Raw genomic sequence first — 26,755 nt, 5'->3', positions numbered from 1 at the left:
GCTTGTTTTTTCAGGATTTATTAATAATGAACATGTCACGTCTAAATTGCACCAAATTCGACACTGCACGTTCTTGGGTCATCAGTAATACACCCCCAAGTGTGAAGTAGATCCAATGCAGAGTTCTCGAGATGCACAGGACACACACACACAGGCAGATTCATTGCTTCATATACTTCAACTCCAAAATAATAATTTGTGTATCAGTTACTTATCCTGTGTTGCAGTGAAGGGATGAAGTTCAAGTTAAGCCCATATTGTTTGTGTGTGAGACAGTTTTGCAAATATAATTTCCCACTGTCATTTACAATATGATGAAGTTTACTTCCTCACATTTAAAATAATGAGGACACAGATGGGGGGCTGGGCACACAGACAGACAGCTGACCACAAACTGACAGCCAGAACAAATTTGACCTGTCTTTTTCAGTCTGGGCAGCCAGCTCTGCTCACGTCTGCAGCAGTTACTCTGCTCCACAGCAGGAATCCATGTCAGGTTTTCCAGGCTCGCAGCCAGAGGAGAGGATCCGGAGGGCTGGAAGCGTGCAGCCTGGTTAAGTATTTGAATTATGTCATTGACGTCAGCACAGTCATAAACCTCGCTGCGGCCCATCCCTCGGGCTGGCCCGTGCCAACACAGCTCCATGGTGCATTGTGAAGGAGCTGTCAAACAGGCCCTGATGAGCTGTGTGTGTTTGTTTGTATAACTGTTGAAGCCTTTTGTTTTGATAGGTGAGAAGATTATGCATTTGTTGTAAACCATGAAAGACATAATCAGTTCTGAAGGTTGTTTGTGCGAGAAGACAAAGGGTGGTGGCAGTGTGGTTTCGGGGATGGACCTACCGTAAATGTCCACCACACCACAGGTGACCCAGAAATTACTTCAAACATCACACCTCCCTTCCCCATATTAGTATGTGTCATACAGCAGCCAGCAATTTTTATTGAAATATCAAAATAACACTTATGCATACATACAACTTTTTATATTGTTCTGACAGTAGGTAAAAACTGCATAGAATATATGCATACAAATACTCACATATGGTAACATGATACAAATATATAAAAATATATTTCAAAATTATGCATTAAAGTATGTCAAAGAAAAAAACGCATGTTGAAATGAGTAAGTATTCATTTTATGAATTTGAAACAGTATACACAATGTAATTTACATGACAAAAGAGCAGAGTTTCAAAAAGTAAAGAGTGAAACTTGCTTCAGGAAGGTCACTGATCAAAGTCAAGATAAATATATTGGTAGTGTGTTTTCCCACCAGGTCTGTATGGAGTTGACTGTTTACCTTTTAGATAAGTCTTTTGTGTTGATATTTGATTGCACAAGAATTTGGAAGAATTAAAGGGTAACTTTTTCTATCTGGACCCTATTTTCCTTTTTTTTTGTTTCTAAGTGACTAAAGAGAACAGCAATTTTTGAAATTGCTCTTGTGTTGAGTGACAGTGCTGAAGCCAAGAGCGGCAAAACGGACTGCAATGTGCAGTGCACCGTCAGTATATGTCCACTGAAAGTGCTTGTTTTGCCACTGACGGGCAGGCTTCTCTTCAGTTCAGCAGTATACTAGCACTATGCTGTACCACATTAAGAACAAAGCCAATAAGGTTTTCATGTTACACTGGTTAGCTAGACTGGGCAGCTCTAAACTGCGCCGGTCGGGTGAGAGCTAGCAGAGCCACTCATTTGGCAATTACTGCTGGTAATGCTGTTAAGACCTTTGGTGGCAGCAAAGTGTTGCTGTTGAAACATTGTGCCAACCCTGCGGTATCCCCCACAGGTCACCCTCATGAGTAAGCAGCTTAATTTGGTGTTGTTATATTAACGTAAGCCCTTTATGCACCTTTAACAGTGTCAACACGGCTAGTGATACTAACAAAGAGTGCTAAAAGGGTTTTGCAGCTCAAAGTGAAGCCATTTATTCACCAGGGCAACCTCAGGGAAGACCATGGGAGGAGTTACCGTTCGTAATCGCAGATTAAGCAGCACTGATGGCTAGTAACCACTAGAACTGGTTGGAACACAGTGCAGAGCGGCAAAGGAAGTTAAGACTGGAGGGTGGGCAGTGGGCACCATCTCCTGCACGGTAACACATTTACAACAAGAAAGATTCAAATATCTCCACCTCATAATGGATAGAGCTTTGAAATGCTGCGCTTAAAGTCACAGAGTCCACGCAGTGCTAGAATAAAAGAAAAGGCCTCTTGTATTTCATGATGTCTTTTAGCTTTAGTTTTTTTTTCTTAAAAATTAATTGGTTAGTCACAGGTTAATCTTTGTCAAGGTATCAAAAGCAAAATTAACTGAAAATGACATCCCTAATTGAAATGAATGGAAATTAATCATCACAAAACACACATTATTCAGTGTTGACAGAAACAAAATAAAACTCCCAAAATATGTCTTATTGGTGTATTTTTTTTTCTCCAGTGTCATACCGATCAACAGTAGCAAAAACAAGTACTTTTAGTGGACTTATATTGAAGATGCATATTTATGGAGAGATAAAATTGCAGCCTGTTTCACAGCTGCTGGCTGCAGCGGTCTCGCTCAGTACTGGACAAATTTCAAAAATTTTTCCCATTACATAACTGAGGGAAAAGAGTCCTGATTGAGAGAGATCAAAGTCGTCCTTCAAGGTGCCTTCTCCTTTTATTTCTCTTTGTTTCTGTTTCTGTTTCCTCATGCCAAACTTTTTTTTTTTTTTCCCTCTCTCAACTGGTGAATGTATTGACGCACATTGGGGATGATACAAAGGTGAATCATTGACCCCCCCGCCCCCCGTCCCTCCTGTGGTAGCTCCACATGTAGTGCGAAGTCAAACACAAGCAGTACTGAGTACGTGCACATATCTCTGTCAAAATATGTTTTCTCCTTCACAATGTGGTGGGTAAGGCCAAGATGAGGAGTGCATGTGTTTACGTACATGCTGATAGCTCCGAGCTGTTTACACTGACTGTAATGACTCAAGTCTTTTTCATTGACCCTCTGTTGGCACTGGCCCCATTATTTCCTGACAAGTCAAAGTAGTATAAAAAAACAGGACGTCAGCCATGTTAGTCACTGTCTTGAAGTCAGTCATGAAAATGCAAACACTACATGAGAAGTGGCCTTGTGTCAAGCCTGTTAAGCTGCTCACAAAGTTCCTATGTATTCAAGTATTTGAAGTGCTTGAGCTCATTTTTTGTCAATACTACTACTTTATTTTAGAGTAAAATATCGTTCTGTTTTGTTTGAGCACATGTATTTGACAGCTGTAGTTACCTTGCAGGTCAAGATTTCACATATGAAATATAAAATTTAATGCATTTTTATAGATTTATCCACCCAACAGCATATAAAGCTAGGACTTTTAATTGTAATAAATTTGTTTTTTTTCAATTAGGTAGTTTTTGCTGCACAAGTCTCGCCCCCTATTTTTTGCCATGTGTTCCAATGACAGTCGAGCAAGTCTTGAATTTTAACTGTAACAGTCTTCACCGACACATTACATTACATATAGTTACATCTTCAGGTAAATAATGTAAGCATAAGGCCAGATAACCAGCTATCTAACATGCAGCTACATTAAGAGGACTTAGCCTAATGTCAAATCAGCAACTTCAGCCAGCTTTATTTCCTTTTTATATTAGTGGTAATGTTACAAAAAAAGGACAGATAGCAGGTATGTTGGTTGCTGACCTATTTTAAAGAGGACATGATTTATCATTAGTCAGTATCAAGGCCAATGTCCCTTTGTTTATATTATCTCTGTACGGCTATCTGTGTGTTGCCCGAGTTTAACTTTCTACAGTAAAAAGAGATTGACGTTAGTCATCACCATGGTCTGTAGTCAGTAATATATACATAGAGTACTTTATTGATCCCCAGAGAGAAAAAGGGGACACATATCCAGCAGTGCTGGTGCAATGTTGACTGATGGTCTCGTCATCCTCAGTTACTACGGCTCTAATCTTAACAGAACTGGAGCCACCGTTTTTCTCTTTGTCAAGCTTGTCTGACCGAGCATCAGTAACTAAGGAGGGCCAGACTTAGGATTGGTCCATTTCAAATCCAAAATATTAATCAGTTCAGTTTATAATGAATATTGCAATTATAAATTGAACTCAGAATTTACTCCAGCTTGTGCTGCTGCCCTTGCAGTCCATGTTTACGCCATCTCCATGACTTCATCATTTTTTTTTATGTTTCTTTGTGAATTTTCTGTTAGAAGTAGTGCAAAAATGAAAGGCCCATACACACTAAGCACATTAACAACACCATTCAGTGTTGAAAGAACAAAGCATTTACCATGTGCCAGTGAACAACAACAACATAAAAACCATCTTGACATGTTCTTGCTCAAGAGCTCAGTGGTTAAAGAACAATTTAACTTTATATCAAGCTTGTTTTGATCTCACTCCCTCTTGACTTAAGCGCTCAGCTGAACTGTGTCATTCACCGACGTGCTCTGCCATCGTCAACTCAACATGATGAATTGGTGGGGGGAAAAAAAGCCAGACTAGAGGAAACTGTGCAGAGGAAACCACAGCAACTAGGGCCACAGACGCGCACCGACATCCCAACACTGACTGACGGTAGACAGCTGGCTTTTTGTGTCAGGGCCTTAACAGCTAGTTGTTCAAGAAGTTGTCTGCCATATATACTTATTCTAAAGTGACGTCTGATTGCGAAGGATTTGTGAGCTTTCCAATTTTAGAGTCAAGACTAGGGGTGTGCCATATCATAACATTCATGATAATATAGGTAGTATTTATGATATGAAAAATTCATATAGTGATACTGGTAATATTTCAACTTGCTGACATAGTGACATCATACCATTATGCATGGAAACAGCAAACATAACTAAAAACGAAACTGCTTCCCGCTCCTTAGTTTCAAATCCAGAAGTGACGTCAGTAGTGTTGAATCAGTGCTGTCCTGAGTGTGAACATCACTCTGAGTCACTGTTATTTCTTAAGAACTGAGAGATAATATTTGTTGAGTTTTTACTGAAAATTTGAAGGCAAGCTCTTAAGAATACGAGACGTATTTTGTTGCAATTGTGTGTTCTTGAAATTAGTAATGAAATATCATAAGTGTTTTTGTCATATTGTCAAGAATATTATCATTGCAGTGGACCCCAGGAAGAATAGTTGTTGCTACAGTAATAACTAATGGGGATCCAATGTAAATAAATAAATTGCAAACATATCCTGAAATAAAGTGATATAATTTTAAAGTCATGTTGCTGACCCCTAGTCAGGACACTGTTTGTTTGTTAATGGAATCTGTTACTGTGTGGTGTGCTGTTTTGCCCAACTGTTACTCTCCACACACCAAAAAAAACTGTTAAATGTATCTTTACATGTTGTGTGGGGGGTTTCTCCCATTTTCAACATCTGTTAAGATTTGAAAAATTCTGTGTGGGCCAGTCTTTAATGAAGCATCTGGATAGTTGTCACGCTTTAGCTTATCAGTAGGTGGTATAATAGATGAGGTGGTCCAGTTCTGCACACCAAATCTCAGCCAGACAGCAAGGGAAACCAGTTTTGGGGGTAGGTTGAGAGCACAGAGAGGGACAGTGTGAGGTGGACGTGAGCGGAAGGTGTCTTGGGCGGGAATGGAGGGGGGGGGGGTGTTTGAGCCCAGCCCTGGTCGTTGGTGCAGTTGATGGCTCTCACAGAGGCCGGTTTGTGGCTCTATAGGGGAGAGAGTTGGAGGGAAAGGGGGGAGAGAGGGGAGGCAGACGGGGTCTGTCTGCACACTGAGGTCTGTTGTCCTTTCCGCAGCCTCCAGCATATGGCCAAAGCATTAGAACTCACCGAAGAAGAAGAAAAACTAGACTGAAAAAAACAGGCTGGAAAAGTACCTCGCACTCTGTCTGGAAGCAGGTTTTTCAGACTGAAAGTGCGTCACGCCACCTTTGACTAGTGACATTGTGAAATGTCTGTCTGTCCATTTAGCGCTGTATTTATGATCAACCAGAGGTGATGATGGATTCAGCAGGCCCCTCTACTCCTCATGTGTGCGTGTGTCTACATCTGATTATAATGTGTATCATGTTAGAAAAGCATCCAGCTGTTGTTGTTTTTTGGAAACAGCAGATGAACATGTGAAGTTCTGCTTCAGTGGTCTTGCTGTAGGCAAGTGGCACGAAGCCAGAGAGCAAAACCAGTAAACCTTTGTTTTGTAGTATACATCTGAAGGTTTTCAGCGCCATCAGATTCAGGACTGTATGAATCAGCGGCCAGCTTCAAAATGACCTGAATCCCGGTCATGCAGGCGGTGCGGATGAGCCAAGCCTTTGATGATTCCCGACTTCCCTGTTAAAATGTCTAACGTCTCTATATGCCCTTATTGGAGGGAATGAGGGCAGGATGTGGTTGCACCTTCTTGGCAACGTCTCTTGCTCCTATGGATCAAGGCGGCCGCACGTTGGTGTATACCCAGTTTCAACAGCTCACCGCCTTGTGCATAAGCTCCTTTGATGCTTTACTTTCTGCTCTGTGTCACTGAATTTTACATGGCGTGGATGCCGGTGGTTCCTGTGAATAGTTTTAACCGCGAAGCTTGGCGTCCAGCGGCATATTGTAGCCAAGGGCTCTTTTAATTCACCAACCTGGAGCTCAAGTAAAGGAAAATTGGTCTGACCTGAGGAATGAGGCTAGTGCTAGCAGTCGTGCTCCTGTAATCTGAGGAGCCAGCGGCATGATTTCTAAAAACCACAGTCGAGCTTAAACTGCTGAAATGTGACTCTCTTTTGTGATTTGGAAGAGTCGCTGTCATTGTGTTGTCTGATATCTTTCTGTGGTGGGAGGTTTCCTCAACTGTTCATTTCACATTTATCGTCTGAGATGTCATTGAAGTTCTTTGTTAAACGCCAGTGGTTCAGAGTCTGTACGCCATCACTGTGCTTTGAAGTGCTTTGATCTACCATATTGACGTAAATTGGGGAGCAGCACGCTGGCTGTCCTGTTGTGCTAAGCATATGGGGTAAATTTCTTCCATGTGTGAAGCCCTATGAAGTAGAGATCAGTCTTTTCCATAGAAAAAGGAAGGTGGGGAGATCCAGATGCGCTCACTCCCTCTGGCCACATATTTGTTGAATCAACATTCTCCATGGTATATCAGAGAATGATGATTCTTAATTTGTTTCCTCATGTGTTATTATCTCAGGGCATTTCTCATAAACTGCTCTTTTCCTCTCAAAAGCTTGTGCGCCTACTACATGTGAGTCATTGCTGCTAACGACAGAGTTATTTCATCAAATGACAGCTATGATTGTCCTCAGCAGTCACTCCACCATGCAGTAATTCCGCTCCGTGTTTTGTGTGAGCTCAGGGCCAAAGAGGAAGTTCTTTGGTTTCTTTGGCACACAGCGAGAACCCGGCGTACCCCCACACACACACACACACACACGCACACACACAAATTCAGGGAGTCAAAGTTTGCCTCTCGTGTTGCTTGTGCAAACACAGAGCTTGGTGTTTGATATAATTTTTTTCTCTCCCTCAGAGAGGTTCAGAGAGGAGAGAGCCAGTTTGTGAAGCATGGTGGTGTGGTGTGTGCTGCTGCAGTTCAGCAGAGTACAGCCTTGAAGTGGTCTGCATGTTTCAGAGAGGAAGTCATCGAGAGCTGGCACGGATGTCTTTGCAGCAGTGATAAATTAGTTAATGTAGGTTTTTCTCTTACTTCCCTCCTGCCTCTTTCCTGTTCTTTTTCTTCTCCCCCTGGTTTTAATATATTAGATTTCATCAATCATAAAGGGCGTATGAAAATACCAAAATCAGATTGGTCTCTTTCACCCAAAAGCCCCTCTTCAGGCAGCAGGTTTGTGTACTGTACCTGTATGTACATATTTGTATGTGTTTAAATGAGGGGGGGTCACAGACACATCAACAGCAGGAGGCAGCAGAAAGCCTAGTTTGCACGCCACTCATTCAGCACAGTGATACTGAGAGAGGGGGAGTGAGCGAATGAGGGAGAGCCTGAGAGGGGGCGGGGGAAGCCAGACAGAATGGGAGGGGGTTTGAGGAGCGCACAAGAGTGAGGGGAAAGAGGGGGTACAGAGAGAAAGAAACTACAGAGAGAGCGTCTGCAAACAGAAACTCTAGCCCTCAGTTTGTCTGAGAGGACCTCAACTTTCTGAGGTGGCGGAGCGTAACAGGATGAAGGAGCTGTGTGTACACACTTCCCCCTCTTCCTCTGCGTCTCCTGGATGTCCTGCGGGCCAGTCCTCCAAAAGATCAAGCCACGCCGGGACCCTTGGACCTCCTTGCATGGTGTCGGGGGGCTCCACTATGGACATGGATCCTCTTGGTCCTGATTACGTGTCCATGTGTCTGTTGGCAGATGAGTCCTACCAGAAGCTGGCTATGGAGACCATGGAGGAGCTGGACTGGTGTCTGGACCAGCTGGAGACCATCCAGACCTACCGCTCTGTCAGCGACATGGCCTCCAACAAGGTAAGACAATCTAGCTTACATAGTAATATTATTATTTGTATGTGCACATTTTGCATTTGTGAAGTTGCTAGGATGTTTTGCACCCATATGTTCCAGTGATGTGACTTAAAAAAAGTTAAGCATGTTCTATGGTGGATGGGCCTTATGTTTTGGGAATTACAGTTGTTGGTTTTCATTTGAGCTGTTTGCATTGCTCTTCAAAGTAAGACATTTTATTTTCATACCATTTAGACAAGTAGCTGAAGAGAATCACGTTTAATGTATAGAGTGATCTTGAGTAAATAATGCCCCTCCAAAATTAGATAGAGATAGATAGATAGCAATCACCATAAGACCTCCCAGGCACACAGCACACTGCCACTGTACAGTGTCATCTTTCCCAAACCAAAATTAACAAATATGTAGAGCAAAGATGATAATTTCACAGGTTTACTCCTATATCTAATAGCTTTTCAGTGTTACAAAGTGAATGTTGTCAAAGTATGTCCTCTTTCATACAGTCAGGAGACATGATGTAGAGACTGAACTTGTTAGGATGACCTGACTGACTTGTACGCAGCTGTACAATTGGTCTTTGTTGCAGTGTCACTTTGCACAGTGAATGCAATATGTAAATTGCTTTTTGCCACATTGACGCACTTGCAAAGTAACAGCCATTATGTGGTTGTGTACGAGCTGGCATCATCATTTTATAGATCTCCTGTTAAGAAAAATGGTTTGTTGTGCAAACATGACTACTGACTTCCTGCTATATTTTAAGAGCATATTGCCTATTCCATGGAAAGCACTGTTCTACTTCAACTTCCTCAAATTACCTGAGACACACTGCATTTTGTACAAGCAGACTGAGCTCCAGGTACAAGTGCAGCATGATTTCTAAACTGCACACAGATGTAATTGTCATTCACTTTTTAGAGTGGTGTGTATGTTGGCTCTTTTGTAAGAGTAAGTGAGACATTGGTCCACTTTCTCATCATTAAAGGTCACACTTAACTTACAGACATCCGTTTGTCCAGACTTTAGTCTAACATTGACAGAGAAAATTAGCACTCATCGGAGTAGAGTCTGCATAAGTTTTAAAGGTGCACTCCACTGTTTTTCAACCCTATCCTCATATTATTCTAAAGGAGGCAGCCAATTAAAAACACCCCCATGTAGTCTCTTTATATTAGGCAAAATTACAACTACTGTACATCTGATTTTAAACAAGGATTTAATGCTAAAACGATGGCTGATGTTTTGTGATATTTTATGTTGAGAAAACATTTCTGCATTGTTAACAGATGTGCAAGCTAACAGCATTGTATGTTTTACAATATATAGAAATAAACAGTGGGCACTTTTACAGTTTGGTCAGCCACAACAATAAATTTTGCCATATTAATTTTACCAAGCAGCATGCCAAGAAAAGAGAAAAGCTAACACAAGTCACTTCACAAGTGGTTAAACTTGAACATACTGTCTCTCAGTAGCCAGGATATTTACTTATTTATTTTGTACAGTTTGCCATATTAATTTTACCAACCAGCATGCCAAGAAAAGAGAAATGCTGACACAAGTCACTTTACAAGAGGTTAAACTTGAACATACTGTCTCTCAGTAGCCAGGATTTTTACTTTTTTACGTCTTTACTTTACTTTTTTACTTCTTTACTTTACTTTTTTATTTTGTACAGTTTGCTTAACTCAGCTAAATTAAACTTAAATGTCATCATTTTATGCACCATAATAGATTTTGGCTTTAAGCTATTTCTCTACAATACCGACTTAATGTGGGAAAAAAAAAATTGAGATTAAAATATTGTCAGCCCGCTAACATGCTAACAATGACAGTTTTTAACATGCTCAGATTTAGCAGTTCTAACGTTTACCATGTTTACCATCTTAGTTTAGTGTGTTAGCAGGCTAACATTTGCTGAGCCTGATGGTAATGTTACTAGCTTTGCAGATATTGAGTTTCCTGAGTCCACACCTTTCAATCGGCCCACTCCATTGAGTTTGAGTTGAGTGATTCATCTGGTATCATGATATGAAACAGCGGTTTCTCATTTAAATAAAGAAGAGCGCCACAGGAGTTTTAACAATTAGTCTATCAGCGCTACAGGCAGGGCTAGCCCCATGGTCAAGCTGTTGTCAAGTGGTGTGCTAAAACCAATGAACAGAACAACAATGGCAAGCGGGATAGACGAGATAGATGCTACTATCAAGGCTGTTTTCAAGCAACATGTCCTCTCAATATTGCCCGACATCTTAGTTTGTTTTTACTTCGCTCCAGTATAATTTTACAACCCTCGGGAGGCCAGTGTGTTGGCATGGCTACGCATCAGTGTGGACTTAAAATGACTTTAAATTTAGGCAAATATGGAAATCAGGGTGGACGCAAGACGGGAGAAGAAATGGAGTGACCTGGGGATGGTGCCATATGGAAAGCTGTAGGATCATGGAAGCTGTTACAACAATCCTGAGGGGGATGTGTTTGTCTGTACCACATTTCATGGCATTTCATCCAATACTTGCAATGTTAACCTGATGATGGGTCAGGAAATCACAGAAGTCATGACATCCTCTTGGCACTAAGTCTGTGCAAAAAACTAAACAAATAGACAGTGCCATCCCTACAGAACCTTGCTATCATCAATTTGCATGACAAATTAGACAAATCTAACATGTTATTTAAAAAAAAAAGTCAGCTTTCTGTTTTGGTTTAAGCGAATCAAAATAAACACACTGTGGCATTCGAAGACAACATAAAGCAGCTACTTAGAACTAATTGCTTCCCTGTGCTTTGATGCACTTTGATTTTCTTGTGCGTATTTCATTTGAGCAGAGCTCAACCAAATTACTATACAGTGTACAGTATTACTCAACCCCCACGCAGACAGTGCAGACTGTATGGCGGCGTCAGATTATAAACACCCAGGGTGGTGGTGTACATTTCCGTCTGTATTCTACACTGTGGTCTGAGGCAGGATTGGGATTGGGAGTGGTATTGTCAGACCGTAAAGGGTGACTGTGACCGTGACACCGGTTTCCTGTCTCTTTATTTCCCGTGCCCCCCACTGCCCTCTATCCTCTACTCCCTGGTTACCAGACGACAATAGTTGTGCTTTGACCGTGCAGCCAGGTTGAGTTTTTACAGACAACCGCGTCACTGGAACTGTCAAGACAATGAGCACAAGGCCCGGCAGGCGCACAGCAGCACAGCTGCTTGGTAAGGCAGGCCATGCACATTGTTCGCCCTGAGTCAGTTCCCCCGGTATGACCTATTATCAACACTAACATTGTTGACTAACAGGGGTTTTGAAAGAAAGAACGGAGGTCAACAGTTTATGATGATACAGTTAAGTTTACTTAACTGTTGTGCAATTGAACAGGGATGAAAAGAAATCATTTGCTAAACTGGTGTCAAATATGCACTATTAAAGGAGCAGTGTGTGGGATTTAGTGGTATGTAGCAGTCAGGACTGCATATTGCAACCGGCTGAAATGTTTCCCCGTTATAATTCTTTCAGTGTTCATTATTCAGGAGGTTTATACCAGGAGTGGAATTATCTGCAGAGGCCTCTTCCTCTACAAAACAAGCTGACCCAGTCATTAAACTGGCAAAAACACTGAATATAGCAGTTTCACATTGGAAATCAGGGTTTCTCTGATGCTGTTCAGCTCATCACAGACTGGCTGCCAGCCCAGCACCTGCTAATGTGTGCCCACTTTTTTTCTTTGATAACTTAAGATCCAGACATTCAGGATGTTTTAAGCATGACCTGAATTATCTGCAGGGATCTCTTTCTCTCCAAAACAAACACACATGGTAATGTAAACCTGCTAACTATGGTGGTCGACGTGAAAACACAGATGCCCCTCTAGAGCCAGTTTTTGGTGTGTCGGTTCTGGGCTACTGGCGGACTCCATGGACAAGGACTCGCTCCCTTTGTCGATAAATAATAAACTGCTCATTTTAAGGTAGCACAGCAATTCTTATTTTTAGGTGATTTTATAGTAAAGAAAGCGAACTTATTTATTATATTCCCTTTCTGCCAATGTATTCTCCTAAATCCTACACACTGTACAATAATGCAGCATTCAGTAGCGATTATAGACTATGGGGGCCCTCAAAGAAGTCCATCAAGGTCCCATTTCATTGCGCTAGTGGTTACAGGTAGCTAGCTGACTGTCCTAGCTAATGATTTCCAGCTTTCCCACTATAGGTAGAAGGGGCCCACTTAGGGGTTTTTTTTGTTTGTTTGTTTTTTTGAGGTAGCGGCAGTGCACCACATAGTGCCTTTATAGGAAATTTAAGGGATTAAGGGGCTGTGTCTACTCAGGTCAGCATGTTTTTCTAAGCCTTATCGATGGGACTGCCTGGTATTTTTGTTACGCGACAAACGTCAGTAGTGTGATGATGCATTAAGCATCTTTTCTATGTTAAGTGATGCCTGTTTGCTGTTTTTTGTTTGTTTGTTTGGTTTTCTGAGTGCCGAAAGTTGAAAAATGTTCAACTTTGGATAAACGCTTCAGTGAACATGGCCATGCTTATCACAGTGACAGGGGGTGCAGGACAAATGCACAAATTCCAACAATCACATCTGACGGGTACAGATGAACAGCAACAGTAATGGATGCGAAATATGTTAATATTAGGGATGACGATATTGGATCTTTTGCCAATATCCAACATGTGTAACAACTCTTTTTTCCCCAACCTAGTTTTATTGTGTTCATCAAGTCTCTGTTGTAGTGGAATTAACATCATATTATGCACACTTTTATCATGATAGCCTACCAGCAGATGGAGACATGAAATACACTGCTTTTCAGTGTATGTAATATTCATTCAATGTGCAAAATAGGAAAATACTTCCGCTTGGGGTTGATGTTTTTTTACATGTTCACTTTGTTAATAATAATAATTCAAAAAATAAATACTGGTTTGTAATATTGGCTGAAATCAGCATGTTGGCTGATACCCACATTTTATTTAAAGCCAATATCTGTTGATTTGATCACATGCCAATATTATCGTGCAGATAGCTAGATAGATAGATTGATTGATTGATTGATTGATTGATTGATTGATTGATTGATTGATAGTCTGTTTTCTCCCATGAATCCATATAGACCACCAGGTCCATCCTCTCCATCCTCATCCTCCTGCTATATGTGCTTCATCCCTCACTTCATGAAGAGCAGTACTCTACCTTGTTCCAATATTTTTACTTTCACGGATATTCCGTATCATGGCAACCAGACACAAGCAAAGCATCTCAGTTGGAAAAACATAGCACCTCCTAAGTGCTCTGAAACACTTTAGTGGACACAGGCACTTATAATTGTCACTGCAAAATGTGCCAGTAGAAGTGGCCATCATGGGCACTTCTTTTTTTTTGGGGGGGGGGGCTCCTTTACTGTGCACCCTGGCAGCATATGCAGACCGACTTGCTCCAAGACTTACATGACGTGATGTTTGACAAAGAGCCCATTTCTTTTCGGAACCAGAGAGGATGTAATTGAACCCACGATCAAACCCAAAGTGTCTCCACTTTCAGCGTCCAAGGGCACAGGTGTATCCGGGGCTACGGGGACCACACACCCTGTTGACCGCCAGCCTGGTCACTGTGTCCTCAGAGCGGGGAGCTGCTCCCCTGCCCCTCCACTATCATTAGCCTCGCCACACTTCCATGCTGATGCTGGTGACGGCCTTGGACAAACACTGCCATCTGAATCCAGTTAGGGGAGTTTAGCGCTTTGCGGGTTCGCGTGCGAGCGAGCCCCCGAGCAGAGTAGGAAACTTTAACTCACGTGTGGTCACTTCGGCTTTGAAGCGCCGCCGTCTTCAGAGGGGAAAAAATGACAAAATTATTGAAACAGATGTAGTGGTGGGTCTGTAGCTGCAGCAGGGGTAATGGACATTAAATTATAGTGTTGTGATCCCGTTTGACTGAAAGTGTGGTGAGGAGATCTGACATGCTGCAGTAGTGATTATGGTGCCTAATTGTAATTAAAAAGTTTTACCTCTGTAATCTGCTGTTATCATGGAAAATAAGCCGGAATGCGGAAGATAAATATGAAACCTTTTACCCTGAGACCCTATTCTTTTCCAGTTTTGATCAACACCTCCAAGGAAATGTGTCTTTCTAATCTTACTAAACTCGCAAGGTATGATCCACAGAGTGTTGACACTGTAAACAGCCACACAGGGGACAAAGGCAGCATTGGATCACTCTGGGTTTTGTTGGATTGCACAGTCAAGTATTGCAATATGAGGTCAATCTGTTCCCGACTGTGCAATCCCATTTCTATCTCTGCTCTGTTACAGTCAATGCGTGCTGTGTGCCAACTTTTAAAGACTTGTCCCAAAGGAATGGCATTTGTGATTTTACACCACAATTTGTCAGCCTGGCTAAACTTGTAAATCTGGGACTTTTCAGTGATCAGCTCAGGTATGTTAGTTGTTCGGTGCCTGAGGCGATGTTAGGAAGCAGGATGTCTACCAGTAAATGACCTCAGAGAATTACTCTATCAGGCAAAAGGGAAGTAGGTGGGGACACATGCTCGGGCCTGTGTCGGAGGGAGGAGCCATCAGCCTCTTGTTAGACCTTGTAGGCCAGTCAGTCAAGTCTACTTTATCGCTATATGTTTCCTGCCTGACTCCACTTGAGCAAAGAGACGAGAGAGAGCAAGCAATCAACAGTCTGAGAAGCACTAAGGAGAGTTATTGCTCGTGAAACTTTACAGGATTTTCTTTCGGGTTGTGCTTTTTTGTTAAGTGACAATGGGACTATGTTGTTCTGAAAAGCAGAAGCAAAACTTTGGGATGCACACTAGTTGGAAAAAGGTGAGCTGTTTTAGGAGCTGCTTGCATTGTGTTGTGGGAGTGTGGTCTGCAATATGGTGAGAGTGATTTAACCAATAATACATTAACTGATTTTTCTAAAGTAGTTTCTTTGGAAAACATGATTAAATATTGAGTTTAGTTTGCCCTTTTTACTTATTATAGTGAGATTTTCCTGTTTTGTTTTGCATTTTGGTTATAGGATTAAGGGCAATAGGAAAGTCGTTTTGTGGCATAATTGGCTTAAAAACATTTCAGCAGTTTTTGTGTTTTAATTTAATGTATTCAGGTGTTTGGCTTTCACCCAAACATATCATTTACATTTTACGAGACAGTGTGCGCAGTGAGCACCTATTTTGGATAGTCAAACTTAATGAGACATCAGCTTATCACTTTCTGAGAATTAACCACATGTTTTCTGAGTTTATGAAACTTGTCTGTGTTACCAAAGACCAGAGTTTGTTCCGATGTGTCCTCTCTGCCAACGTAAAAGGATGTATGAGTTAACTACATATATTGAGTAATCTATTGTCCTGAACACACTCATAGACATGTCACCATAGCTTGAGCGTATGCTGTGTGTGTGAGCTGAACTGTATGACCCCGAATGACTGCAGTGTGGCTCTGCGCCTGATTCATTTCCTAGAGGTCGTGCAAATCCATGCTGTTCCACTGCTTTAAAGAATCAATTACAGGTTCCCTTTGAATGGAATAAAGCCCTCTGATTCCAAGCTCCAGTTTTTGTCCTTACGAGCCCTCTTTGATTTTTATGGACTGCCTCTGGCAGTCTGGATTTCGAGTGCAGCCAACACTTTGAAAGCAGTGTTCAAGTTTCACCATCAAGTAGATGTTAGCCGTCTGCTTGACAGCTATTAGACAGCTGTTGAGACCAGACGAGAAAAGACCCCATTGTAAGAAATAAAGTCCTGGCAAAAGGCATCACCATGGCTGTTTTTTTAAGACATTTTTAAAAATTAAAAAAAAAAAACCCACAAAATTACAATCACATTGTCAGGAAAAAGAACTGATTGAACCATTATCCATTGTGTTCATCCTGAGGATTGCATGTGGTTTTGCATTAGTGCTTCTCTCTCTTGACAAGAGAAGCTCTTTTCCATTAGAATGCAGCGATTAATTGATTAGTTGTCAACTATTAAATAAATGACCAACTAATTTGATAATAGGTTTATCGGTTTGCATTAATTCTTTTTTTAATCAAGTAAAAATTGTCGGATCCCAGCTTCCAAAATGTGGGCATTTTCTGGTATCTTCAGTCCTTTATGACAGTTTACTGAATATCTTCAGTTTGTGAACAAAACAAGATGTTTAAGTATGTCTTCTTGGGCTTAAGGAAACGCTGATCAACATTTTTCACCATTTTCGAACATCTTATAGATTAAACAACTAATCAAGAAACATTAGAAATAATAGTCGCAGCCCTATTTTGCATCACAATCTGCCTTTCTTAGCAGAAATTCTAATTGTGTTTTTATGTCTCGGCTGGTTGTGTTGATCTATAGCATCTCTGCTGCAGATTGTGTATTGTGTGTGTGTGTGTGTGTGTGTGTGTGTGTGTGTGTGTGTGTGTGTGTGTGTGTGTGTGTGTGTGTGTGTGTGTGTGTGTGTGTGGGTGTGTGGGTGTGGGTGTGTGTGTGGGTGTGTGTGGGAGTGGGAGAGTGATGTGATGCAATGAGTTTAGAGTGGGGACCACCGTGAGAACGATGGAGGGGGCCACGTGACTCTGTTGCCATGGCGTTCAGGTTGTCGTGCAATTGGTGGTACACTGGTGGGCGGCAGACTGAAAACTCTCATCTGTTTGTCTCAAATCATCTCTGCTTTTGTCTGCTGCAGTAAGACAGGAAATGTGCTGTTTTTGGAAAAAGATTGTAGACAATAGAAATAGAAATTGAGAAGACGAGCAGGTCATGAAAATGTCCTGAAATGATGGTGGACTGAAGTGTGTACTGCAGCTTATTAAAAAAGACTGGTAAATTAATACCCGGCGTCTCCTTACTCATGTGCTAAACGCTCTGGTGCTTTGAAGCCTCACATTGCGCAGTATGCGTTGGATCTGTTCTGCATTACTGAGCAGGGGGAGCCGATGGAGAGGGGAGGGAAAGCAGGGTGGTGAGGGGTGAAAGAGACAGTGGAAGGGGGCTTGCAGAGAGCTCAGGAGTGAGGGAGAAAGAGAGAAATAGCAAGAGAGATAGAGGGAAAGATGTGGGGGGATTCTCCAAATTTTCTGCAGTGCTGTGCATGGCTCAGTGTTTAGCAAAGAGAGAGGGACTCCATCAGCCCACCAGCCACAGGGGACTCTACAGCCAGAGCGCACCCCCCTCCTCCTCCTCCTCTTCCTCCTCCTCCTCCCCTCCGCCTTTCTCCGTCCTTCCTTTCCGTTCTCCCTCTGTCTTAGAGCCTGCCCTTCCTCCCTGCCTTGCTCAGTCTGGGCTTGGGAAGGCTGGATTTCCCCCCTGCATGTCACTGGATAACATTTGGATGGTGGCAGGAGGAGAAAGAGGTTTCGGGAGACGGATTCAGGCAGCAAAAAACAGAGAAAGGGAAAGGAAATATTGATTGCATCCAGGGGGATTCCATCACTCTCGCCAGTGGCTTGGAAAACAGTGGGCGACACCATGAGGAGGCGCATTTGGCCAGAGATGTAGGGGTCCGCCACAGCCCCTCTCTGGAGAGTTCAGCTGGGGCTTTTTTTTTTCTTTTTTTTTTACCGTAGTCGACCGTTGGAAGGCTGGAATTCAGTGGTGCTTTGGGCTTCAGGTTGAAGGGCTGAGCTCAGTCTTGGGGGTCCACTCAGAGAGGAGCGTACAGGGCTTCTGCTGGGGAGCGCCAGGGGCTCAGCACAGCTTAGCACCATGCCTGAGGCCAACTACCTGTTCTCTGTGTCCTGGGGATACATCAAGGTGTGTCCCAGAGGAGATGGGGCTCTGTGTGTGTGTGTGTGTGTGTGTGTGTGTGTGTGTCTGCGTGCGTGTGCATGCATCTACTGTATATTCATGTTAGGTCACTGCAGCTGTTGAAATGTCTTCCCACATTGATGTTGCTGCGTTTTGATCACACACTTGGATGTGTTTGATTAAAACTGGTTCTGGCATCCTGCTCTACCTCAGTGGTGGTGTGCACTGATAAAAATTGGCACATTTTGTTCCCCTGGAAAACTAAAGATGTATTTTGTATATTATGCACTGCAGTTTGTTTGTTGAAATGCTCGGCAGTCAAGTGTCTCAGTGGCTAACTCAAACCAGGACCAACAAGACATAAACAGACCTTATATGGCACATTTAAAAAAAACAAAACAGAGGCCATGTTCTCATGGGACATATTCCACTGGAAAATAACAGGAAGTGCTTTATTCCCCTGCTCAGAAACAGCTGTAAAATTAATAAAATGAATGTGTATTTCCTTGTATAGACCATTTAACCTTATATTTTTTTTTTCTCTGTCTCCAGTTCAAGAGGATGCTAAACCGGGAGCTAAGCCACCTGTCTGAGATGAGTCGCTCAGGCAACCAAGTATCAGAGTACATCTCCAACACCTTCCTCGGTGAGCAATGCAGCACATATTCACACACAAATATTAATAAGACTTTCATGAGCCAACATCCATCAGGAATGACAAATGCAGTCTATATGCGGCAGAGGTCGTGAGGTTACCCAAAGCATGTGCCAAGTAGCGGGGAAACTCGTAGTTGCTCCACTGCTCTCAAACCAGTCTGATCTGGTCTGAAGGAGAGACTTAGAGTTCCCTCACTCTGACTGCAGAGATGTGAGGGGAGGATTGGGAGGGGGGGTTATTCTCGGGGAAGACTTTGCAACGAGAAAGTGAGAGGGAGAATGTTTGTGTGCATGCAGTGCCATCAGGTCCAGATAGACACTGCATTATTCAGCAGGTAGACAGCAGTGTTTCCTTGTCACCTTAAAGCCTGGCAGCGTTTCGTGACTCACGGCCAGCTGGTCTGCCCCTCAGGTTTTCCACCTCTCCATCCAACTCACCACCAGCATGCACCCAGCCAGCTTATCAGGGCTGTGTGCAGACTCATGTTCTGCTCTTGCTCATAAATACGCCTCCATCTTCTCATCTATAAGGGCAGAGAGGCTGGATGCACGGTGAAGAAACTGTACCTCTCCTAACAATAGAAGTGCTGCAGCGACAGAGATAATCTGCAGCTTCTTGGGGAGAGGAGACAAACACGAGAGTGCAGAGAAACTTGTCTTTGAAGCTCACTGGTTTTGTTGTCATCTGTGGTGCCACTTTCACCTGTCAGTTGAAGTGAGATCATTTCTTTCCTCTGCTTTGCAGAGGATGCAGCTGAGATATTTTCCTCTCACTGCAGTTCACATATCCAGGCTGAGGGTGTCTTGCACTCACACACACTGTCAGCTGCGCAGAGCATGTGAGAGTCTCTTTCAGCCAGCAGACAGAATCACATGCACCAAACAAACCCGCAACATAACAGGACATAAACATTTTGGCCTAATATGAGCCAGCTTTCCGTGTTTCTGTGGATTGTTATTACAACAGGGCTCAGTTTCTCAGAATGCACGGGACACTGTAGCACTGTTAGATATCATAACACCTCATCAAAGCCTCCTGGCCCTTCTTATTCTTTTGCTTTTTCACTGTCGAGAGAAATTTATTTTCAGTAAATTAAACCATAACTGAAGGATTCCGCAATAATTAAACGGCTTGTCAGTGCAGCTTAAATGTGTTGTCACATAGGTGTGAGAGGTCAACTATTTCCATGTGTAAACTTTGTTTACTCAAGCCAGGATGCTTATACAACAGCCTCGTCTGTTTTTGTCTTCAGACTAACTGAAAAGCACCTTTTTAATTGTTTTTTGTGTCTTCTTTTTCTGTTTTCTCCAGACAAGCAGAATGAGTTGGAGCTTCCATGTCCCGTTCCTAAGTCGAGGGAAAGGAAGAGGAGGCAGGGCCAGCAGCAGCAGCAGCAGCAGCAGCAACAGCAGCAGCAGGGTGGGATGATGACTCAGATCAGCGGGGTGAGGAAGGTTAGCCACACGCCCAGCATTTCTGGGAGCACCAGCAATCGTTTCGGGGTCAAGACGGACCAGGAGGAGCTGCTGTCGAATGTAAGTAATAGACGGCAAAAAAATAAAATGTGAAGAATCTGTAATCTGTTAAGATGCTCACAGTTGTGTTTTCTTTCTATCAGGACCTTGAGGACATCAACAAATGGGGCTTGAATATCTTCAAAGTGGCCGAGCACTCCCACAACCGACCGCTCACATGCATCATGTACACCATCTTTCAGGTCAGCACCTTGCCTCTTCATTCTCCTTCATCTTCCACCTCAGAAAGAGCTCATTTAAAAAAGTGTGAAATACATACCGCTATAGAAGGCACAAGGCCCAGCCCACGTCAGCGTGCACAGTATGTTCCCTTACATTGAGCTGTCAGTATTGCTACAGGGACATCTGCTTGAGAGACATTAGCACTTGAAATTGATTTCTAGCTGTGAATCATCCTGGCAGGAGAGCAAACTGTTTTCATTTTCAGCCTCTTCTGTAGTATTTGATTCACAATTTGCCGAATATGGTTTTAAGAATTGATTTTGAGGTCAGATCACTTCTCTGCAGGCGAAAACATCAACTGTAAGATGCTTGAAAGTACAACCAACACACTGCAACAGTAAGGAATCTCACCGTGGTGTTTTTGTCTCATTTTTCTCCTCTGTGTCACATGCAGGAGCGAGACCTGATGAGGACGTTCAAGATTCCAACAGACACCTTTGTGACGTTCATGCTGACCTTGGAGAGCCACTACCATTCGGACGTGGCCTACCACAACAGTCTACACGCCGCTGACGTAGCCCAGTCCACACATATCCTCCTGTCCACCCCCGCACTGGATGTAAGTCACTTGTTCTGATTTTAAGCATGTTTTTAGTAAAGCTCAGTTGGAAAGTTTATGTTTGTGCCTTTTTTGTTGTTAAATTGGCCTTAAATTAAAAGGATAGTTAAGATCTTTTGGTTTGGTGCTGTATGAGATAGTCAGTGTATTACCTACAGTCAGTGGCATTCAGCACTCATTCTAGCTCCCAGTTTGAAGCGGGAGTTGCATCACAGAAGCTCAGCAATGTATTGCTGTGGATGCAGGCAGCAGCAAAACGTGTTTTAACTACCTAAAAAAAAATCAATGACCATTGAAGTGTAAGCAATATGGAGAATATCATCACTGCTTTAATTTGCAGCAGACAGCAATTTCGGACTGGGAAGCAGTTAATGGCTGCAGCTCCCCATCTATGCTCATGTCAGAGCCACCAGACTCCGACGACAAAAACAGTAATAATAGCTTGCTGATGAGGGGCAAGGCACGGCAGCTTTATACGTATAGCACATTTCATACAACAGGGCAATTCAAAGTGCTTTTATTTTCATCCCTTTAAGGGTAATTCTGACTGATAGTAATAATTCTTTAATACTGTGAAACTGCAGTATTTTCTGAAACGCTTATCGTACCTCGAAGATCTCATACCGTTGCAACCCTACTGTTGTGGTACTTCTGCTTCTTCAAACTAAGGGTGTGCTGGCTGCCACTGCTGTATAAAATACACTGACGATGCATAAGTACCAACCTCAGTTTAAAAGATCTGAACTATCCCTTCAAGTTTCGATTACCTACTTGATTTGCATGTGACACAACTGAAGTGCAGCACGATCACCCACACATTTTTCCTCAAGCTGTTTATTATGCTTTAATGAGGTGACTGGCCTCACCGTCACCAATACTGGCATGCCCCGGAAACTGCATGCCAGAGATGATGACACACCGAAGGATCAGACAATTGTTTAATACCTTACCTTGTTTGGGCAGTTTACTGACTGTGAAGCTTATGTCTTTGTCTTCTTCTTCCTTCTCTTCAAACACAGGCTGTCTTCACAGATCTAGAAATCTTGGCAGCCATTTTTGCCGCAGCCATACACGACGTGGACCACCCAGGAGTGTCCAACCAGTTTCTCATCAACACCAGTAAGTCCTCTTTACTGGCAACGTGAATATTAAAAAAAAAAAAAAAAAAAGATTTATTTAGTCTACATTTACAAAACAGGCAGAAATACTTGCATGGTTTAATGGGATCTGTATCCAATGGCAGACAGCAACGCAGATTTTTGGGGACATTGCATGGTTACCATAGTTACTTGAGCTGAGTTTAAAAAGCTAGAGCTCCATTTAAATTCTCTCTTCCTGTCATTTCCCCACCCCCTCCCCTGCCATCAGACTCAGAGCTGGCTCTCATGTACAACGATGAGTCAGTGCTGGAGAACCACCACCTGGCCGTGGGCTTCAAACTGCTGCAGGAGGACAACTGTGACATCTTCCAAAACCTCACTAAGAAGCAGAGACAGACGCTCCGGAGAATGGTCATCGACATGGTGAGGAAACGTCTGATGTCCTGTATTAGCTTTCAGCGTGATTTCTTGATTACTTAATTGCTTCCTTCCTGAATTATTTCTTACATCATCCTCTGTGTGTTTCTCTGTCCAGGTGTTGGCAACTGACATGTCTAAACACATGAGCCTGCTGGCTAACCTGAAGACGATGGTGGAAACCAAGAAAGTGACCAGCTCTGGAGTCCTGCTGTTGGACAACTACACAGACAGGATGCAGGTAAGAAACACATGTACACCATAGACTATAAAATAATCAATAGTCACTGTGAAGTCGCCCGTTGGTTTTACGGACCTCAGTTTTGAAGCTTCACATATGGCCTTTTGACTGTTGCTATCTTTGATTTTTTTGGAGCCAAAAGTGGCAAGAGGGTGGAGCTAACCCTAATGTTAACTGTTAACTTGGTTAGCATGATGCATTTAGAGTCAATGGTTATATGTGGCATTGCTAATGCTATTTTTTGCCAGGAAAACAAAGACTTAAAACCAAATGTGTTAAGTCAAAAACCAGAAAATCAAACTTCTTAAAGAGTCCTTACAAAAAATTTTTAAGTGGCCAGACCATTAGTTAACTTTCACAAACTGAATACACACTGAAATAGCTACAGCTACAGCTATACTTTATGAAATTAGGGTTACACCATGCTACCCAACAAATGTCTGCTTTGGTAGCAACTTTTTAACAAATGGCACCAACCTTTCAGTCATAGTGGCTACATCCTTAAATTTGTGTAACTTTAAGCCTTAATGAAAAGTAAAAAGGTCAGTTATGTAAAAATGGAGTTGTCATGAATGGGGAAATAGGCCATAGAAACTAAAACTGTTTTTGTACCAGGCTGTGAACATGTTTATTTCTGCTTTAAAGTTTACCATTAGGGGAACTGCATCATTGACTTCATTTTTTAGCCCTGTAGGTTGCTACATGGTGTACACTTTAATGATTCAGACAATTTGGTACAAATGAAAGACATGCAAGATGTTAATTTTTGTTTTTCTTTTCTGCAGGTTTTGCGTAACATGGTTCACTGTGCTGACCTGAGCAACCCGACGAAACCTCTGGATCTGTACCGACAGTGGACAGACAGGATCATGGATGAGTTCTTCCACCAGGGAGACAGAGAGAGGGAGAGGGGGATGGAGATTAGTCCAATGTGTGACAAACACACAGCCTCAGTGGAGAGAACACAGGTAGAGAACGCACTCATTTAGCTCCTAAAGTAGAAAGTGAATATTGTCGTCACTGTTACTGACGCTATCCCTTAATGTGTTTTCTAGGTCGGCTTCATTGATTACATCGTCCACCCTCTGTGGGAGACGTGGGCTGACCTTGTCCACCCTGATGCCCAGGACATCCTGGACACACTGGAGGACAACAGGAACTGGTACCAGAGCATGATCCCCCAGAGCCCCTCCCCTCCCTTCTACACCAGCGACGGGGAAGGTGGCCCACACGGAGAGGTGGAGGGGGGACCTGTGGCAAGTAAATTTCAGTTTGAGCTGACGCTGGATGACCAGGGTGGAGATGGGGAGACGATGGAGACAGTTGACAGTGTAATACTCCGAGAACAGCCCTCTGATCAGGACGGGGTTGAAATGGTGACGCATGATGTCTCGCCAGCGGAAACATAGCTGAACTGATGCTGTCCTCAGCGAGCAGCAAGTTGCTGTTTTGGCAAAATTCATTTAATTGCAGTAGAGTAATCCTGCAATGTGGCTCTTTGGAGCTGCCTGGCAAATAGGGCCTGACTGAATGTGGGGCACCCCTGCAAACGAGGCTTGGAAACCCTGCGGCAGTTTGGTTTTAGCACCTAGAAGGGAGCTGGACGAGGTCTGTTCTTTAAAGACGGGACTCCTGTTGGACTGTAGAAGCAGGGCTGAATCTCAAAGACCAAGACGGTGAAGTGGACTTCATGTATCCGTGTACTGGGACTAGTAAAACTTAAAAACTTGCACTTCAGGATGTTTTTTTATGTTCATTTTGATTCTTTGTATCGTGTCGGGATTGGATGCCACCTGGTGCAGTGTCCAACCAAAAAACTACTGGTCAGCAAGTTATTTGTACCTAAGTAGTTTTTCCAACACTTGTCTAAAAAAAAGTCGTGTGCCTTTTTTTTTTAAACAACCGTGTCTTTTTGTAAGTGTTTTTATAATTTATTGAACACGTTCATGTAGCTGTAAAATGTGTCAGATTTTCTACAAAGAGGACACATTTGTCTCACACAGTCTTCCTAATGTTCTGGCAATAGTATAAGCTCGTTCTCACGAAAGTGGATGTATTTCTAAAATCAGACGACTTCCCAGCACAATTTGCACTTTGGTGGTTTAGGACAAAGAGAGAGCATGGAAACATCAGTAATTTACATTATAGTAAACATGTAAAACCAAAATAAGATTTACTCATAACTTTTTCTTCCAGTAATTCATTTCACAAGCAATTAATTCCTCGCAAGTGGAACATTTCTTTTCATCTTAAAAAAAAAAAACGAAGTAAAACTCCAAAGATCCTGTAAAGGAAGCACATTTATTTCACTGCCACCTCTGAGATCTGTGATTCTATGCTTGAAGAGTCACTTGTGTAACAAATTTAACCTCCAACCACAAGTCAGATTGATACCTGATATGACGCTGGGTAAAGAGTTGTGGCAAATAAAACCCAATTACTAAAGAAAATTTCACCAAAAATATCTTAAGATTAAGGTTTCTGTATGGGAAATCTGTTTCCACCTTATTATTCCCCCATTTCATTATCTTACACACACTTGTGTTTAACCACATTCTCGTGAATACGCTTTACACCGTGACTCATTTTGAGCTCTGAATGACTGTAAGACTGAGTGCACATTTTAAAAAAAACACCTGTTAGTAATAGAATAATTGTATCCTGTAGTTTTTATTCCAGCACTTTGAATATGTCGACAGTTCTGCAGCTGGTTGCTGATCTGTCCAACACTACCTTAAAGGTACCACATTGTGCAACCTTCAAAATAAATGGTGGGGGGGAGGGCAATATCGTGTCATCACACAATATTTCCCGTCTGTATGTGGGTGTGTGTGTGTGTGTGTGTGTGTGCGCATGTGTGTGTGCATGTGAGTGTGTATGTCAGTGGTCACAGAGTTGCACAATCCTGTTGCACCCAGCTGTGTTGTGCTGACCCTTCAGCTGTTTGTAACAGTGTATTTATTATCTTTCTCCTTGTATATGATAATATTGATATTGATTGTTAATATTCCCTGTATATTTGTTATTATTTATATGCACTACCACATGTCAAATCACAGTTTGACTGAACTTGTCCAGTGGTTCTGTTTTAATGTATTTAGCAAGCTGTTTTGCTACAAGACTGTAACATGAAGTTATGCAGCTCAATTTTGACAATTTGAAATGTTTGTTTTGAATTTCCAGCCAGAGACATTTGTATAGTCTGAACCAACGACACCTCACGTGAGGTGCAGAAGAAGTCTGGCTTTTGTTCCTGGTGGATTATGAAGGCTGGATATTTACTGCAGTATATTGTGTACGGTGACGGGTCATTGTACAGCCATAGGAATATTTGCTGAAATATATAACATTGTTTCAAATATATTTTTTCAGTTTTTTCCTCACAATATATGGTAAAATGGTGTATGTTGTGCTCAACAAATGTTTTCTATCAAATTATTAAAATGAGCATGTATTACAGAATTCTGTTGACTGTGTTTTTGGATCACATTAACAAATAAGAATTAGTACATAAATATATAGTATATGTATATAGTGTGTGTGTGTGTGTGTGTGTGTGTGTGTGTGTATATATATATATATACACACACACATATATATATATATATATATATATATATATATATATACACACACACATATATATATTCAGATATACATACATATAATAAACCAAATGGTCCAGGGAAACAAAAATTGGCGCAGTCTAAAAATAATTCAGTGCATCTGAATTTCATGTTAGATGCATCAGTGCATGTAGACAGAAAAATGGTATTTTAAGGCCTGACACTTAATATTATATTTCATCTCTTCTC

General features: G+C 42.2%; 1 protein-coding gene across 4 annotated transcripts in view; it reads left to right on the top strand.

Moving 5' to 3' along the window:
* Positions 1-26,402, top strand: part of LOC121950872 (3',5'-cyclic-AMP phosphodiesterase 4B-like) — a 68,619-nt gene extending 42,217 nt beyond the window's left edge. For all 4 annotated transcript variants that reach the window (XM_088085162.1, XM_088085160.1, XM_042496956.2 and 1 more), the window contains 10 exons: positions 8,353-8,465; positions 18,761-18,854; positions 20,178-20,401; positions 20,485-20,583; positions 21,018-21,182; positions 22,202-22,301; positions 22,551-22,705; positions 22,818-22,940; positions 23,726-23,908; positions 23,996-26,402. In XM_088085162.1, the coding sequence (XP_087941288.1) occupies positions 8,353-8,465; positions 18,761-18,854; positions 20,178-20,401; positions 20,485-20,583; positions 21,018-21,182; positions 22,202-22,301; positions 22,551-22,705; positions 22,818-22,940; positions 23,726-23,908; positions 23,996-24,349 (1,610 nt within the window). In that variant the 3' untranslated portion in view covers positions 24,350-26,402. The remainder of the gene's footprint in view (positions 1-8,352; positions 8,466-18,760; positions 18,855-20,177; positions 20,402-20,484; positions 20,584-21,017; positions 21,183-22,201; positions 22,302-22,550; positions 22,706-22,817; positions 22,941-23,725; positions 23,909-23,995) is intronic.
* The last annotated feature ends 353 nt before the right edge of the window (positions 26,403-26,755 follow it).

This window comes from Plectropomus leopardus, chromosome 12, assembly GCF_026936395.1.
Source record: "Plectropomus leopardus strain MGB_pleo_1.0 chromosome 12, ASM2693639v1, whole genome shotgun sequence".
Classification (NCBI taxonomy): Eukaryota; Metazoa; Chordata; class Actinopteri; order Perciformes; family Serranidae; genus Plectropomus; species Plectropomus leopardus.
The sequence above is the reverse complement of the archived record's forward strand: the minus strand, read 5'-3'. Positions and strand labels throughout refer to the sequence as shown.